Source organism: Quercus lobata, chromosome 7 (genome assembly GCF_001633185.2).
Source record: "Quercus lobata isolate SW786 chromosome 7, ValleyOak3.0 Primary Assembly, whole genome shotgun sequence".
NCBI lineage: Eukaryota > Viridiplantae > Streptophyta > Magnoliopsida > Fagales > Fagaceae > Quercus > Quercus lobata.
Window position 1 is genome coordinate 31,529,607 of NC_044910.1, and position 17,863 is coordinate 31,547,469.

Consider the following 17,863-nt stretch of genomic DNA (forward strand, 5'->3'; position numbering starts at 1 on the left):
CGAAAGAAGTGTTTGGCTGTCACAATGAACACATGATAGTGTATACTCAGAACGGACATGAAATGGAAAAGTAGCATTTTAAGAAAAAGTTGACGTAAAACAACAATAACAGGAGTGTAAACAGTAAATTGCCGAGGCTTTTTAAGTATTTCTTCACAAAGAAATACAAATACTACACTTGTTATTTGTGTACAGTCAGGTTTTGAGAATACAAAGCAATTTTCGTGAAGGTAAAACTTAAAAAGAAAGAAAAAAAGCAGAAGGTAATTAAGCCTATGAAGGGGTTATATACACGGCCTTGTTATTGCTGCCTTGGTTGCATGAACGGTAGCTGTATGATTACAAACATAATTCTCCGCCTCTTAAAATCACAGTCGAATAAGTCTCTAATCTTACAGCAAGAATGCATATTTTTGTCTTCCACCAGGATTCTCTTCTCTTTATAGTTCACAGTTTTATTTTTAACTTCCTTCTCCAATGCCTGGACTTTTATTCCAGATGTGCTGTTTTCCCTTTCCATGGTTTGAGAATCTGAAACGAACAAAGCAAGCTTGCATCCACACTCATCAGGGCACCCGCATTATTAAATTCTCCACAATAGTTTGGTGCTGAAAATATGGTAACCAGCTGCCTCTCTGCAAAGAATTCGTAACCATCTTCAACCACCTGTCAACCATTTTCTTTCAATTTATTAGGCTACATATATATTCATTAGGTAAAGCTTAGGTTCTGTATGCAACATAAACAATGTAATCTTTTTCTAAGGACAATAAATTCAACCGGAATAAATGTCAGTGAGACAACTCTTTTCTTAGTGTTCATTCACAACATAATTAACATGATGAAAGGAAGACCTGGTGAGCACGGCATATGAGATCAAGATCGTGTTTCTTCAAGAACTCAGTCACCTTGTCAGCTCCAAAGGTATAGGAAACACCCCTATCATTCTCACCCCACCCTTTAATGTCTCTGTCAGGATCAGCCCAAAGGAGGTCACACAAGAGCCCCTGGTCTGGAACATCAACTGGCCTTTCTATAGCTCGTATCTGATCCAATCTCTCCATTTCTGGTGAAAGCCCACCATGCATACACAAGATTTTTTCATCAATCACTGCAGCTACGGGCAAACAATTGAAGGATTCAGTGAATATCTTCCAGAGACGGACACTGAAGCGGCGCTTGCACTCATCATAGAATCCATAGATTCTGTTGATAGATGCACATTCATGGTTTCCTCGAAGGAGGAAAAAGTTGTCAGGGTACTTGATTTTGTAAGCAAGCAGAAGGCATATAGTCTCTATGCTTTGTTTTCCTCTGTCAACATAGTCTCCAAGGAACAGGTAGTTTGCATGTGGTGGAAAACCACCATACTCAAACAGTCGCAACAGGTCTGGAAATTGACCATGTATGTCACCTGCACACCCAAACAAGCCACCATACTATTCCTTAGCTACAAATACTGTGTAACATTATTTTAAGAGCCTTGATACCTAAAAATAAAAATATAAAAATTCTCACTTCTCAATACTTGCAAACAAGCCACCAAACCATTCCCTAAGTATGATTTTTTACATTGCTTTGAGTGATTAATTTAATTTACTCCAAGGACAGGCAGATTAGTAAGTTATTCCCTATGAAGCACGGGTGCGTTTCGGGACTCGGGTGCGGGTGCGGGTGCGGGTGCGGGTGCGGGACTCGGCAATTTTTGAAAAAGTAGGGTGCGGGTGCGGCGGGACTCGGCGATTAAAAAATTATTAAAAATATTTTTATTTATATTTTCTATATATTTTTACTATTAAAATATTCTTAAAAAATACATTAATATACTTGATTCACAAAACAAAGAAAGAATAAGGCAAGAAACGCATCTAAGGTCAGAATTTCGGCCTCTCCGGAGATTTTCACGGCCGATTTCGGCAGATTTCGGCCGATTCCGGCCTGTTTCGGCCGTATCGGCCGTATCGGTATCCGGCCGATATTGGCCGATACGGCCGATACGGACCGAGTCGGCCCGATTTCGGCCGCGTCGGCGCCGATTTTGGCCGCGTCGGCCCGCGTCGGCCCGAGTCGGGATCCTCCACGTGGCGCGACGCGGCACGACGCGGGACGGACGCGCGGTCTGCGGCGTCCCTCCCGCGTCGCCGCGTCCCGCCGCGTCGGACGCGGGTGCGCCGGCCTGGGAGCCGCATCCGTGCATCCTTGGTTATTCCTCACCTCTCAAACCAAATTCCACCCTTTGATCTGAAATTTGACTTATGAAAAGAACATAGATCAACTGTTCGGTTCTATATTTAGAGATGGTGCCCCCGTATTCTAATACGAAAAGGTAATACTAGTCTCTGGAATAGAGGTTATGTTGTAAACCCTATTCTTTTTGCTATATGGACATAGTTACACCATCAAGCCATGTTAATTTTTTGTGTTATTTTCTCTCTTTTTTTTTTTTTCTTTACTCCTCACTAAATTGTATAGATCAACAATCCTCAACACCCATTTTAAAAAAAGGGTTACTGAAAGTAAACTCACTTTAATTTTCTTATTTCTTTAGTGTGTTAGAAACCTCAGAATCCTTTTTATAGAGTCTGTTTGTTAAAAACTTGTACCGGATTCTTTTACAGATGTTGTCACCTTCAGCAATTCATATATGACGATAATGATCATAATCCTATTGCAAAATAAATCAATGGTAGATTAATTGTATCAAAAGAAAATAAATGCAATTATATAGACATTTAATTCTGATAAAATTCTTTTGACAAAGATCATAGAACGGTTGGGGAGGCTTCTTTCGAAGAGAAAAGCAGGGCAAAAATTAAAAATCAAATCAGATGGTAGAATTTGATATAATGAAGCTGGCATTTCCCAACCCCATCTGTTAAAAACGCTGGTTCTTCATGCTCATGCATAAAATTAAAATCGGATTTTACATGATGTTGGGTTTTATTTATAACAATTTATGCGAATTCTGTATCTCAAATGCCACAACACGGGACAATGAGATTCCTGAAAGCAACAACAAATGGGGGGAATGCTTTTGGTTACACAAAACAAAACAAAAGATAGGTAGGAATAATAGGATGAACAAAAGAAGAAAGAAAAAAGGGTTAATGAAACATTGTTTACATACCACAAACATTAACGGGAGCCTCTAATTCAAGAAGAATAGGCTGCCTGAGGAAGACTTCCTTGGCAGTAACGCAAAGTTGGCGGATTTCCGACTCTGCAAGCTGAATCTTTTTCCCTCTACTCTTCCTTCCTTCCAACAGCCTCTCTATCAGCCCATCCAATCCATCCATTCCCCTCCGACCCCCACCCCTCCTCCCACTACCACTACTACTACTACCCTCTTTATCAGCCAGCTGATCCGTTTTTTTTTTCCCCTCTTCTTTGTTTTAAAAAAAAAAAAAAAAAAATGATGGTATTTCTGCTGTTGATACTATATATCAGAATCAAAATGATGACAGACAGACTAGAGAGAAAAAAGAAAAGAAAAAGGAAAAATGATTAGCTAACAATGCTAGCAAATTTTGAGACACAGAGAGAGACAAGAGTTTTGGCTAAAGAATAGGAGGAGTTGAGACATAAATGGGTTTAACATTATATTGTGGCTGCATTTTGTTATGTCTTGAATGGTTGTCATATGCAAGGTTTTACATTTTGCCAACTGTTGTGGACAAGAAACAATAAGCACCCCTCCCTTTCCCCGATTTACATGGTCCATTCCACCCAGTCACTTTCTTTCTTTCTTTTATTTTCCTTAATTGAATTTGTTTAAAATAATTTTTGCATTACTGTCACCGAAGACATAGACAAATTATACATCACCGCTGGCAACTGTTGCTATCTAAGATCCACCGTTGACGCTTGCCAAGCTTCTTGCTTAACTGTTACTCTTTTTTGCTAAATCAAGCAATTACCAACTAATCATGTTTTAGTTGAACCGCCACGCTAATATTTCATCAACCGCAACCATCTGCCTTCTATTTCTTAATAGTTTCTCAAACATCATCAGCCCTGAAAACATGCAGTAACCTTAATAAAAACAAAAGAAAACATTAACAGAAAAAACAGTCATCGTGCAGCCACGTATGCTTGATATATACGTAAAATCATGTAGCAAGCAGAGGATTTAAATCTCTTGCTTTGATTTGGCCCACATCGGAAGATTCGGAACCCATAACCAATTTAGAAACAAAGATTCCCTGCATCCACTAGAAAATATTGATTTATATATACTGAAAAAATAACATTGAGCAATGGCATTTGTTTCTATAAACATAAATATGAAACCAATGAGGTTTACCAACGCGGAGGAATGTAGTAAATGAGAGGGGAAGAGAGAAGGGAGACCACTACTTGGGGATGACATGTTCAGGGAAAAGTAGGTTTCAGGCATTTTCAACTTTCTAGAGGTACACAAGATTTACTGCAACACAACTGGTTCTTGATGTGGCTTTCTCAACTGAAAATCAGTCTAAACAGAACAAAGATGCAAAAGCAAGTCTTGGCCTGATTGATATGTTGACTGCTGCAAATATGTCTTACAGTCATCTGAATAATATGCCATAAAAAAATCTCTCTATCGACAAAGCAACTCATGTGGTTTTTGACACAATAATGCTGCGTTTCGTCTCATTGATTGTCTACAACAACCCAAGACTCAGGAAACATGTTCATGCCTAATTTATAATTCGCAACGGCAAATTGGGTCTGTTTATTAATCATCTGTATACAATATGCTTATAATAAATCTTTCTCTAGGGCCATACCCTTTCTAGCCTATTTATACATTAGCAGATCTGTATTGCACATCCTGTTACTGCTAATTGAGAGATCTGTACGGTTCCTCCAATCAAATTTTGTGGACAATTTTGCAAAAAGGGAGCACTTCTTAAGCTTAAAAATCATGAAACAGTATGAAATAATAAATTTTCAACAAGAAAGAATCACAATCTTCATGGAGCAACTCATCCCAACAAGAACCAGTACATCACCCTTCATCCCTTATTTATGAGAAAATATCTTGTACATCTGACATATGCATCATCTCTCTCACAATGATTTGGTTCCAACTAAATATGGAATCCACATGTTTGTAAGAGAGATCGTTCATATATCCAATGTATGAGATAATTAAAACTACTTATTTACAAGGGAGAAGGTGCCATTTGGTCCAAACTCCAATTCTCCAAAGACCACTGACACCTCACCCTTGCACTCTGGTGGCTTTACTCCCCAGCATTACTCAAAGACTAATACCTAAAAGAATAAGAAAAAGGAAAAAACTGCCAGATAGAAAAACACAGTAAGATTTAAGTTGTAAATCACATACAACAAAGTTCAAATCACCAAGATGATGACAACTGACTTGACCAAGTATCAATTGATAAAGTCAGCCTCTCAACTTAAACACGTGAAAGTAAATTCCCAGCATATACTATATAGCACCACAAGAAAAATACAAGTTCAGACTATCTCTGATTAGGCAACACAATTTCAGAATTGTGACTTGTCAAGGCTGTCAAAATAGGGATGGTCAAGTGCTGCTTTGGCTGAGATTCTTTCAGCTGGGTCATATTTAAGCATTTTCTGCAAGTAAAAACAGAAAAACTGTAAATCACACAAAGCTGAAACAAACAAAAGGGGGCATATATAGATAATTAGCATTCATAATAAAGCTAACATGAGGTTCAGTAGCATTCTAAGAACAATGAGAAGACTAAGCATGAGGTTCTGCTAACATGTTAAATTAGTTTGTACTCAGCTTTTTTTTTTTTTTTTTTAATAATCATAAAACTAAATAGGTCAACTATACTAAACAAATGCAAATATGAGAGATGGTGAAAACCCATATGATCTATCACATCACTTCTAGGGTCTGGACTATATAAAAGATAGACCAAGAAGGAAGAACTTTGCTAGATTTGACAAGTTATAGTCACAACTATGAGATATAATAGAAGATTTAGAATCTTACAAAAAGGCTAGCAGATTATTTGTCCCTCGGTAACAATGAAGAAAAAGCTTTTGCACTGTCTCATATCTTAGTATTTTAGAATGTAACATTGATTTCTACAGTCTACACATTAAGGTGAAATGAATGAGCAGGCAAAAGGATAAGAATTGAGAATTGAGATGCAATTAGCATTACATTGTATTGTATTGTATGTTAAAACGATAGTTAAATGATTAAATTCACAATTTTCTACGCAAATGATGAAATTCAGTCTTTCCTAAAAGCATTAAGTTTTGGGACAAAACGATAATTTCATCATAATAGAAACAAAAAGGGGTTGCAGGAAATTGAAAAATATAATAGGGCCATTTGGTGGAAGGAAAGAGGAAGAAATGCGTTACCGAAAGGAGGTCAACACCATCAGGTCCCAAAGCAGGAACGGCACGTGCCAAGTTCTGTGGTTCCCACTGTGGATACGCGTGCCAATCCCGCAGAGTAGTAACTCCACCCCACTGCTTCTCTGTGGGAGTGCCAAGCAACCTGAAATTCAAATCAATCAATTTTTTTTTTTTTTTTTCATTTTATAATTTTAAAATTATTAGTAATAAAACAAAAGCAAATGAAATGAAATGAAATCAATCTTGTAAGAGACCTGAAAATATGAAGCAATTGCTGGAACTCGGAGTCACCAGGAAAAAGAGCCTGACGCCTTGCCATCTCAGCAAAGATGCAACCGACGGACCAGATATCAACGGCGGTGGAGTAATGAGTGGATCCGAGTAGAACCTCCGGAGCCCTGTACCAGAGAGTAACGATCTCGTGCGTGTAGCTCTTGAGAGGAACGGTGAAGGCGCGTCCGAGTCCAAGATCCGCGATCTTCAGAATCCCCCTGTCCTTGTCGACCAGCAGATTCTGGGGCTTGAGATCGCGGTGGAGAACGCCGTGAGAGTGGCAGTGAGCGACGCCCTTGCAGAGCTGGTATAGGAAACTCTGAACCAGGGAAGGAGGGAGGGGCCGAGGGTTGGCGCACTTGCGATGAGAATCGATGAACTTTTTGAGATCGGTTTCAAGGTACTCGAAGACGAGGTAGAGGAGAGGCTTGCCGTGTTTGTTGAGGGAGTGTTCGACGCAGAGGAGGCGGACGACGTAGAGAGATTGGGAGAGCATTTGGAGCAAGGAGACTTCGCGGAGCGCGGTTGGGGGAACGCCTTCTTCGTCCATTTCGAGACGGGTTTTCTTGAGGGCGACGACTTCGCCGCTCTCCTTGTCTTTAGCTTTGTACACCTTCCCGTACGTTCCTTCTCCCACCTTCTCCAGTTTCTCGTACTTTTCCATTTTTTTCCGATTTTGATCTTCTTCTTCTTCTTCTTCTTCTCTTTCTCTCTGTTTGTTTTGTAAATTCAAATTTATAAAAAGGGGGGGAGGGAAAGAGGGAGTGGAGTGGGGGATGGATGATGGATTTGTTAATTTTTTTTTTAGCACACTCGACACGTGTGACTTGGCTGGCTGGCTGGCTGTCCCTCCCTCGCTCCCTTCCTGATCTTTTGAATTTTGAAATTTGAATTTTTTTGATTCTCTTCTTCTGCCACCTCTTTATTTTGCAAAATTACCGAATTACTTATATTTGGTAAAAGTTAACAGATACTAAACATTAGTTTATAAAATATTTTTGTGGAAAATTAAAAAAAAAAATGTATTTTTTATATTTTTCATTAAAGTAATGTTATCATGTTAAAAAAATTTATTAACAATTGTTATAAAGACACCCATTAATAGAACTCTCAATTATTAAGTAAAAGTATGTACAGATTGGTTTAAATTAAGTTGAGGCCTTGATGAATTTTCTCAATTCAACCCCACTATAGATGGTTTGAAAAAAACTCATTGGATCTAGAAAACCCCTCAACCCAACTTAACCCATCATAAGGGTCCAACCCAACCCACTTGGGGTCAAGTTAGACCCATGGCTTGGATAAGTTTTTTTTTTTTTTTTTCCTTAAAAAAAATTAAGCATTCGAAAAGCAATATTACAACTTACAAGTGTTTGTTGCCCTTGCAGTCTTCTAAAAATTCTAAGCATAGCACCATACATAAATTATTATACCAACACAAATAATCAAACCAAATAGTTTTATCCCAACTCAATTGAGAATCAAAATAGAATAGCAACAGTATTACAACTATTTTCTACCACCTGCCATCTAAGAAGTCTAAGTAGCGGAATCATCATACACAAATTTTTAAACCAAATGACATTTAGTTAGAAAGAAAATCAAATAGGCCTATCCCAACTCAATTAAGAAACAATATAAACATAAACTAGTTTTATGAGTTACAAGAAAATATAAATAGGGATAAGGGTCGTCAATGGGCTGGACCAAAAGAGAAAACCCCAACCCATAACCCTGCCCATTTTGTCTAAAATAGGCTAGGCTACTAAGTTGGGCCTAATGGGCTACCAATAAGATTGTGTTAGCATATTATTTTATTATTTTTGATGGTGTTATAAAATAGACCAACTTCTAAACTCGTTCATATGGCTCGTCCTAAGGAAGAGTTGAGTGGCATAGGGCATGTTCGTCCAAAGATAAGCTCGTTCGTCCGTGAAGTCGGTTGGACGAGCACCTTGCGTCCTGAACATGTTCCTTACAAACTCGACGCGACTTCTATTTTCCTGTCAGGCTACAAATCGTTCCCCCAATAAACGGTTGTGGAAAACGGACCCCAAATAATGTAACGTCCATGGCAGTTATGGAAGTTACCTCCAAGTCTTCCAAACTCCACAACGGTAGGAGAAATAACTGCCTCAGACAAGCACTATATAAGGGCTCTTCTACAAGAGGGTAAGGCACTCAGACACTTCCACACAAATTGGAATTCCAAAAATACTAACTTTATCGTCGAAGGATTCTTGGCCGATCTTCCCCGGTCTTCTCTGATTTTGTGTTTACTTTTTCAGGACATTCCAAGTAACCTTGAGATCATCAACGCTCGAGACATTCAACCTACTTGATTTTCTTGTGTTCATCAATTTTTATAAAGAAAGAATCATTTTTTATAAGGGAATAATCAATCTATTGTTTTTAAAGGAAAGAATCAAATAATTTAATACTTATTAATTACAATTTATTTATTTTTACAGTCAAATCAATTTAAATTTTTTTTTTGTTGATGGAAACTTATTTAATTTTTTTTAATTAAGGCTTTAAATAGTTTTTTATTTTTATCTTTAATAAAAAAAATATCAAATGGTTAATTCAAATTTGCTAGACTACTAGAAAAATATATATTAAATAAATTAAGTTTAGCACAATTATTTTAAGTATCTTAGTAATTGAGAGAGTTCTCTTAAGAAATTCTTCTACAATATCTCAAGATCAATCCTTCATAGACCTCTTATATATTTTTGTTATAAATTCTAAGTTATTTGACTAGGCAACGGGTTGGGCCAACGGGCTGGGCTACTGGGCCGCCCATTAACCCGATGGACTGCCGGGTTTCTAGGTCAGGTCGTGGGCCATGAACTATTTGATGACCCTTAAATAGGGACTTAGAGTTTTGCTTTATATTAGGGAAAGTGGCAAAAAAGTAATTAACAAAAACGTATAATAATAAAATGTAGGCGGATTTGGGTGGGTTAGGCGGATTTGTGGAAAAAAAAAAAAAAAAGAAGCAATCCCAGCCTGAGGGGTGAATTTTGCACGTTCAACTCCAAACATCATCCACATTAGTCTATGTAAACTTGCGTAAATTTGGATTGTTGTGAAATAGATGATCTGATATGAGTATTTTTAAAATATAGTTATGTAAAAAAAAAAAAGTCCTTATGTTAAAATTTAAAAAAAAAAAAAAATTGTATGAAATGATACAAATTCTAACAACCCATTAGAACTTATTCTCAATTACAAGATCTTATTCCATTCTCTTTTTTATTTTTAGTTTTCTTTTTCTTTTCCAAACGTGTTTGGTCTTCTTCTTGTTGCTCAATTTCTGTTGTGTTTTATCTATTAAGGATCCGTTTGGATTGAACTTATTGTTGTTGAAATTGAAAATACTGTAACAAAATAATTTTTAAATGTGTGAATATTACTGTAAAATCCATTTTTAATATTTTTTAGTACGTGAACAGAATGATAAACAATATGTAAACAGTGATTTTTGTCCCCTGTACAGTAAAACCATGTGATGTTACCAGTTCACGCACAAGGGAAAAAAAAATCTGAAAACGCAAACGCGCACTCCAAACAGCATCTAAATTCTATTTTCCTCTGTTTTTTTGTGCTTCAGGTGGGTATCGTCCTTTTTTTCTTTACCATAATTGGGAACAAATATGAATTTCCAAATATACTTTTGGCATGTGATGCATTTATGGTGTGAACATTTTTGTTTAGTCTCTCCCCAACAATTAACATGCATGAATTTTTTTATCAGTTACCACAGTTCACAACAGCAACTCAAACTGGCCTACGAAAGCAGGTACGTTGATGGAACTAGAAGTATAGAACAAGCCTGTTAAGCTTAAGCCTTTTGAGCTGAAAACCATTCAATCTAAAGTCTAAACAGGAACGTTTAATGCAAACCGAATCATGACAAAAATCATGATTAAGAAAAGATATAACAAAAACTCCATTTTAACCATACTGTTCTGTAAACCTCCACAGACAGCCCAAAATACCGAAGCCACCATACCGGTGACTGTTTCTTTTTTTCTTTTTTGGTAAGAAATAAAAACTTATTTATCATGATAGCATTCCATACTCCGCAGCCTCCTGAGTTGTGCATTGTAACCTATATCTAACTCCATGCATTAAAGAATCAAATCTTTATGCTGCCCTAGATATCAACAACTTCAATAAGGGTTGGCTCATAGTCACCAGGAGCCTCAAATCCATGGAGATTCATAACAGTTGCAGCAACATTGGCTAGCCCACCAGTAGGAATATCCCTGCGGAATCTGCAACCAGGTGCTAATCCAGGACCTCCAATTGCAATTGGCACCTAAATAAAGAGAGAACAAATATACAATGTTTTAGAACTTGAGAAGCAACATCCATCTAGTTAATAGTAATAACAACGATGTTGACTGATAAATTAACAGTCGATAACAATAAAAAATCCTAGGTGCAGCGTGCAATCTGTAAAGCCCAAAAAAAAGTGTATCCTTACTTGGGCGTTTCAAGTAAAAAGAATTCAATGAACTTACTGGCTGACAAGTATGAGAAGTGAGTATTTGAATTTTGCCACCCTTGTCAAGTTGAGGTTGCCCTGTTTTGTTCCTCTTCACCATGTCCTCAGCATTACCATGATCTGCAGTAACAACATAAATTCCACCAACTTGCTCTATTGCATCAAGGATCATCTGCAATTTTCCAATTTTTTCTCCAGTAAGCCACATGCAACCTTTTCTTTTAATAGGTAAAAGGAAAAGGAAAACAGAAGATGAAAGACTTGATTCAAGCCACTCCCCATATCTCATCATTGGTTTAATTGGTAAGTCACCCCAATGGATCTTGAATTCAAGAGCTCATCAATGATCAACCATATAACTCTTTATGGGGGTTAAAGTACCAATTGAGCTAGAGCTCATTGATTGCAACAGGAGCATCATTTTCTGATATTTCTTTGTTTCCTAAGCTACCCCATGTGTACATCCAGTTCCAGGGTACATGAGATAGTTCCTCTACTTTAATAAAGATGATTACTTCATCAAAGAAAATTTCTTTCCTTGGGAAAGTATGTACTTAATTCCAATCTAGTCCTTTAAGCTTCATAATTGTTTTCCCCCTTTCTCCAGCAAATTTCACACAACAAGTTTTTGTTTGATGGCACATTTGATGAGAAAAGCAATAAAATATATATATATATATATATATATATATATATATCTTTTCTACTGATCCAGTTCATTACTTGAACTGATATAAAAGGTTAAATTTCATTCATAAAGTTTCCAACACCACAAAACCACTAAAATAGAAAACTCTGCAGTTTCTTTTTTTGGGAGGGGGTGTCATACCTTGACAGCTTCATCAGCAGCCTTGCAAGCCACAACTGTGGCCTCAATATCACCTGTATGTCCCACCATGTCACCATTTGGTATGTTAACACGTACCTAGAAATGTGAATCATCAGGTCAATGTTCATTCAACCTGAAACCAGGTTCAGAGAATATCACAAGATTAGTCAATGAATTACCTGGTCAAATTTTCCGCTAAGTATAGCATCTCTCACTTTTTCACCAATCTCCAATGCCTTCATCTTTGGCTGGACGTTGAATGTAATTCCAGAATCACTTGGAATTTCAACGTATTCCTCCAGTTCTTCGTTGAAATACCCAGAGCGGTTTCCATTCCAAAAGAAAGTGACATGACCAAATTTGACAGTCTCACTGTTGAAGTAGAAAAGTAGAAAAAATGAGGTCAAAAGGGCATCATATACGAGCAGTATGAGGACTAAAATCAAAAGAAGTGAGTTCTAGTTGGAGTATAATGGTCAAACAGAATTTTGGCACCACCATATATAGGATGCGGCGTCGAGTAAGACTAAGATTGTATCTCAAAGATCATCTACAATTGAAATAAAATTTTAGGCATATCAAGGAAGCCCTTACTGGAGAAAGGACAAAAAAGACCCACACAAGTGGTGCTTAGAAGGCAATTACTGCTGTCAATAAGAAATTTACAAGTAAGCGACAATTATTTTTTTGTTATGCTTGACAAGTAAAATAAATGAAAGATTCTTCAGTTCCCATAACTGGATCTCACTTGCACAAGAATGCCTCTTCAAATACCCAGTTCTAACCAAATTACTATAAGCCATGGGGCTTGATGAAATATGCCCTTAACAGTATAGAATTCAACATATTCAAATTTATAAAAAAAAAACAACACACACACACACACACAAAAAAACACAAGAACAAAATGAAACCCATCTGAGGAGTCTGCACTTTAAGAGTGGAACAAGTAGGCAGAGCAAAACACACAAGTGCACAATAATAAGGAAGGGCATATAAAGGGGGCGACAACTAACCTGCAAGCAAACGTACGGATACCATTGTGCACTAGATATTCACCAGATGTTCTATCTATCTCTGGTGGAGAAACAAGGTAATGGCTTGGAAGCTTCAATTCACCATCATATTGAAGCATTCCAGCATAACGGATTTTAGGTACTCGCACTCTATCAAACTTGTCAAAATCTTCATATTCAAAAGCCTTGGCAACCATAACCATACGATCTGCTCGAAAGTTGATTGTAACCACAGCATCACCATCAACTATAGGACCAACAGGTTTCCCACTCTCGTCGGCAATAACAAAAGGAGGCAAGTATTGATCGCTGGCTTTAGGGGCTGCCCTCAGCTGCTTCACACCTTCAACAGCATTTCTAAATTTAAAAGGGGCTTCACCCAGCACTTGGGCATCCCATCCTCGTTTGACCACTTCCCAATCATTCTGCAAAAGACCCAGTCATTACTTTTTAATGTTAAATATACATAACTAGTAGATAATGATCAACAATTAAAAGATGTTTGCTAGATTGTTGTTTCATTGGTTTTGCACATGGATCCATAAGAGTTAAAAGCAACAAGCAGCAAAAAGATGAATGGTCCAGTTGAATTATATGGTGATTTTTCGCTTAAAGACATAAGTATGTCATACCTCATAACGATCCATTGTGACGTACATACGACCACCACCAGATGCAATCTGTGCATCAACACCCTTCCCACGTAATTCTGCAAGGTAATTCTCAAGTGTTTCTACAAATCCCACACTTGAACCGTCTAAAACATCACGCCCATCAGTAAGAATATGAACGCGGATTCTTTTAGCACCACGCTCGCTAGATCCTTTAAGCAACAACTGCAAGGGAAAAATTATGAAAAGGGAATTAATAATTTTGGAAGGTCAAACCTGCGTACAAATAGATAAAAAATATATCCCCAACCGTAAAACCTACCAGCAATTGATCAAGCCTGGAGTGAACTCCACCATCACTCAATAGCCCAATGAGATGCAAAGTGCCTTTTTCAAAGCATTCACTTATATACTTAAAACCTTCTCCGTCATAAATTTTTCCAGATTCAAGAGCTAGGTCAACAAGCTTTGCACTATTCACAAGAGATAGAGAATTTCAGTAATTAAACCAAATTAACACCACAAAAGAAATTCGTAATTGGAAATCCATTATAAAAGAAACCCAATGAAGAAGAGTGATCAGATGAAAAGAAAAGAGCGGTCGTGCAAACAAAACATGTTGACTACCCCACAAAGATTCCCTAGGTTATTTGATATAACATCACCATCACAAGCACACCAGTTTCAACTGTCAAAGTTTTAATCTAACCAGTAACTGTAGATCAAACCATTGGTTAATCATTGCCTTAATTCAACAACTTAAAACATTAAACCTTCATTTGTAATAAGTTCATTTAAAAACCATGAAAACCACAATCACTGGCCCAAAAATAAACAACATACTAGCTTGATGCAATCCTGAGATTATAAATCCCCAAGATTCCCTGCCCTTTACAACCTTAAATATACATATAAAATACAATACAATAGGAATTAAAGCCATGGATGATTACTCTCTATATTTGAATTGAAGATGAAGAAGAGAAGGCTTACCCTTGAGCGAAGATGCGACCAGCCCCAAGTGCGTTGTGACCAACTTCACTGTTGCCCATGTCGTCCTCTGTTGGAAGACCTACGGCAGAACCATGGGCCTTAACCAATCTCCATTTATCAGGATCACCCTAAACAACATACCAAACAAATTTTTTTACTTTTTTTTTTCATTCAATAACATACAGATCTGAGGGTTGAGAGAAAATCAAGAAGTGGATATAATGGATTATCAAATAAAAACCTTTTTGAGGGAATCCATAGTGGGAGTCTCGGCGACATGGATGCAGTTGTACTGATCAGGCTTGGCCTCGCCCCAACCATCGAGAACCACCACGGCAACGGTCTTACCCTTTGGAAGCTTCGGGTGATCCGCCAATTTCCACGAGCTTCCCATCTCTCTCCTTTCTTTCTTTCTTTCTTTCTGTTTCAAACAGCAACTGAAGGCGTCGGGACTGTGTGATCGATCAATGAAAACAACACACAAGTTTGTGTCTATATTTATACACACAACGCAAAAGACCCTAGAAACCCCTTCCCACAGATAACGCAATTTCTCACGCCCGCTGTTTGATTCGCAGTACACGACACTTGGCGTGCGCCCAAAGTCGCTTTAAAGCAATTCACTGTACTCACTTTTATATTAACAAATATGTTCTCACAATCAATTGGTCATTTTTTATTTTCTACTTTATTACCGACAAAAAAAATCAAAAGAGATCGATCTATTGTTATTTTCTAGATTAATACACTCACGTGCTATTGCACGTGAGATTTACAGTTTGAGGAGCTGATTTTTTCCATAAACGAATATTCCGCATATTCTTTCCTCCGACCATTTTTCAACTTGTTATCACCAAACAAGGCACTAACCACCTCATATAATTATGTCAAGTTTTTTTTTTTTTTTTTTTCCTCTCTAAACATGTACTATTATGTCACCTAGCTCGTCCTGGTTTAGATATTTTAGTTTTTAATTTTTAATATTTAGTTTTTTCTTTGTTGCTAATTGATCGTATTACATAAAATAATAGACTATTTTCAATAGAAAATAGTTTTTTTTTTTTCTTCAGAAGACAATCGAAGACTATCACACAAACAAATAAAAAGAAAACCAAAACCAAAAAAGTTAGGGTTAGTTAGATCAATACTTCATGTGAAAATAGACAGAGAAACAAGAGAAATAAAACCTACTTTTAGTATTTTGTTATAATAATCCTCGCCCTTCTCCACCACCTACCCTACCTAAGAGTCAAATGGCATATGCACCCCACCCCCCCCCCCCCCCCCCTCTTTTGAAATCCCTTTGAAAGTATATACAAAAATTTCATAGATCCAAGTTCATACGCCTACTGTTTCCATTAAAATCAAATGAATAGTTTGCTCCACTATTAGTTTATCATCAGGAAGACCCCACCCAATTAAAGAATACACTTTTACCAAAGCCTAACAAATGGCCATGTGTCCTTTCCATTTATATTTTAGAAGGTTTCTCAAAAAAAAAAAAAAAAAAATTTTAGAAGCATATAAAAATACAGTGCATTGTATTGTTACAAAAAAAAGGTGCACCGCGTTCCTTTGTATGTTTTGTGCATTGGCAGCACTAATTGAACCTATGAGTTTTTTTCTTCACAAATTTGATCTTTTACTCATTATCTCATATTTTCCCCAGCTAATTTTATCTTTTAATTTTGGTTTTGGATGCTTGATCAATTGTGCCAACCTTGATTTGTTTTTAGAGGGTAATTTAGGTTGCTAGAGAAGAGATTATTATTATTATTATTATTATTATTATTATTATTATTATAAGGTTTGAAGAGAAAATTGCAAAGAAAATCCACATAGAATTGATATTAAATTAATTTTATACTATGACGGATCAACGTCAAGCATAACTTTTATAGGAGATGCTAATTGCTAGGTATTTTGGTACACGTTCATAGCAAATTAGACAATTTGTATACATTAATTTGAGTTTATAAATAATATTATTGTATTTTAAATATGATCAATTTGTATATCATATATTTATAAATTAAACATATGAATATGTAATTCTCCCCCCTAAAATTAAATATCATGGCTACGCCCCCTTGGTATATGGTATTTTACTAATGTTAGCCTTTGTAAAAAATTGCATGATAGATTGAGAGGTTCATAATCAACAAATCCAGTAATTCAACAATTACTTATCTCTATTGATCTATATTGTAATGACGTAAGGAAAAACGCTAGTCACATCTACGTTATACCTTAAAAGGACTAGTCACTACTAAGGTTCCTTGCAATTGTTAATAAAGCCTAGTTTAGCTGAGTATATGCCTGAGGTGGAACTTATCACATACCTACACACTTCACACAATCAATCAAATCAAGGGATTACATATATAGTCAATAAATGATGTAAATATGATTTTTGTTTTCTTTTTTTGATGGGATAAATATTATTGTTTTGGAAAATTTTGGAGCCAATTATTATTTTTTAGATTCTCCAATTATTCATCAAGAAATCTATATTACATTGCTAACAACGTATGAAGATTGTAAATGAGCTGAGATATGTTGACTATTTAATGTTAAAACTCGACAACAGATATAAAGTGTTAAAACTTGGTTTAAGCTTGAAACAAACTTACAAACTATGTTTGAATTTGAGCTTGTCAAAATGGTCCAAAACTTGAGCTTGACTTGACTAACGTATCAAGCCGAGCTCAAACTCAATATCAAACTATATATCAAGTTTTTAAGCTCAAGATCATTAGTACATTTTCATGTCCATATTAAGCATATTTGGTTTGAACATGTGGTTTCAATTCTTAATTAATTAATGATAAAATCTCTGATGGTTGAATAAGAGATTTAGGGTTTAATTCCCGCTTATACCAAAAACTGATTCATATCTTAGTCTGATAATAAAGAGTTATTATTAGAAGCGAATGTCATAAGTTAAAATTTTCTTTAAAAAAAAAAAAAGATTTAGTAAGATATGAAATTATTTTTTAGAATTTTTTATGCTTAGGCTCGGCCCATTCATTAAACAAACAAACCTAAAATTAAGACTTAAATTTGACTTGTTAATAAATAAACAAATATGAAAGAGTTTTTTAATCAACTATTTGATTTATTTATGACCCTTACTGTTTTTTGTACCAAACGCTTGCCTTGTCTTCTTTTTTGTTTTGTTTTTTTTGTTTTTTTTTTTTTTTTGGACTTGCCTTATGTTGTTGATAGTATGAAATGTTTTGTTTTTACTTGTTAGTTGAATGCATGTCAA

At 36.3% G+C, this 17,863-nt stretch overlaps 3 protein-coding genes across 3 annotated transcripts; all 3 read right to left on the reverse strand.

Moving 5' to 3' along the window:
- Window positions 1–119: 119 nt before the first annotated feature.
- Window positions 120–3,350, reverse strand: LOC115953155 (serine/threonine-protein phosphatase PP1-like). The gene is made up of 3 exons (XM_031070683.1): window positions 3,128–3,350; window positions 855–1,414; window positions 120–666 (listed from the first exon to the last, which is right to left on the reverse strand). The coding sequence occupies exons 1-3, from the start codon at window positions 3,294–3,296 to the stop codon at window positions 490–492; spliced, it is 906 nt and encodes a 301-aa protein (XP_030926543.1). The 5' UTR covers window positions 3,297–3,350; the 3' UTR covers window positions 120–489.
- A 1,939-nt stretch (window positions 3,351–5,289) lies between these two features.
- LOC115952283 (cell division control protein 2 homolog C) lies at window positions 5,290–7,420 on the reverse strand. Its single transcript, XM_031069382.1, has 3 exons — window positions 6,609–7,420; window positions 6,358–6,496; window positions 5,290–5,589 (listed from the first exon to the last, which is right to left on the reverse strand). Exons 1-3 carry the CDS (start codon window positions 7,289–7,291, stop codon window positions 5,497–5,499), a joined length of 915 nt encoding a protein of 304 aa, XP_030925242.1. The 5' UTR covers window positions 7,292–7,420; the 3' UTR covers window positions 5,290–5,496.
- Window positions 7,421–10,416: 2,996 nt separating this feature from the next.
- On the reverse strand, window positions 10,417–15,047 carry LOC115954105 (2,3-bisphosphoglycerate-independent phosphoglycerate mutase-like). Its single transcript, XM_031071975.1, has 9 exons — window positions 14,834–15,047; window positions 14,593–14,720; window positions 13,922–14,072; window positions 13,621–13,824; window positions 12,989–13,413; window positions 12,152–12,344; window positions 11,973–12,068; window positions 11,160–11,315; window positions 10,417–10,954 (listed from the first exon to the last, which is right to left on the reverse strand). The coding sequence occupies exons 1-9, from the start codon at window positions 14,984–14,986 to the stop codon at window positions 10,790–10,792; spliced, it is 1,671 nt and encodes a 556-aa protein (XP_030927835.1). The 5' UTR covers window positions 14,987–15,047; the 3' UTR covers window positions 10,417–10,789.
- Window positions 15,048–17,863: the final 2,816 nt, after the last annotated feature.

What these genes read in the sequence shown, in the direction of transcription:
- LOC115953155 (XM_031070683.1), bottom strand. Translation starts at nt 3,296, where the DNA reads ATGGATGGATTGGATGGGCTGATAGAGAGGCTGTTGGAAGGAAGGAAG. An exon ending in GGCTCCCGTTAATGTTTGTG is followed by an intron (nt 1,415 to 3,127) that starts GTATGTAAACAA and finishes TTGGGTGTGCAG; the next exon opens with GTGACATACATGGTCAATTT. An exon ending in TCATATGCCGTGCTCACCAG is followed by an intron (nt 667 to 854) that starts GTCTTCCTTTCA and finishes AATGGTTGACAG; the next exon opens with GTGGTTGAAGATGGTTACGA.
- LOC115952283 (XM_031069382.1), bottom strand. Translation starts at nt 7,291, where the DNA reads ATGGAAAAGTACGAGAAACTGGAGAAGGTGGGAGAAGGAACGTACGGG. An exon ending in CAATTGCTTCATATTTTCAG is followed by an intron (nt 6,497 to 6,608) that starts GTCTCTTACAAG and finishes TTTGAATTTCAG; the next exon opens with GTTGCTTGGCACTCCCACAG. An exon ending in ATGGTGTTGACCTCCTTTCG is followed by an intron (nt 5,590 to 6,357) that starts GTAACGCATTTC and finishes TTTTACTTGCAG; the next exon opens with AAAATGCTTAAATATGACCC.
- LOC115954105 (XM_031071975.1), bottom strand. Translation starts at nt 14,986, where the DNA reads ATGGGAAGCTCGTGGAAATTGGCGGATCACCCGAAGCTTCCAAAGGGT. An exon ending in ATCCGTACGTTTGCTTGCAG is followed by an intron (nt 12,345 to 12,988) that starts GTTAGTTGTCGC and finishes CTACTTCAACAG; the next exon opens with TGAGACTGTCAAATTTGGTC. An exon ending in TTAGCGGAAAATTTGACCAG is followed by an intron (nt 12,069 to 12,151) that starts GTAATTCATTGA and finishes TCACATTTCTAG; the next exon opens with GTACGTGTTAACATACCAAA.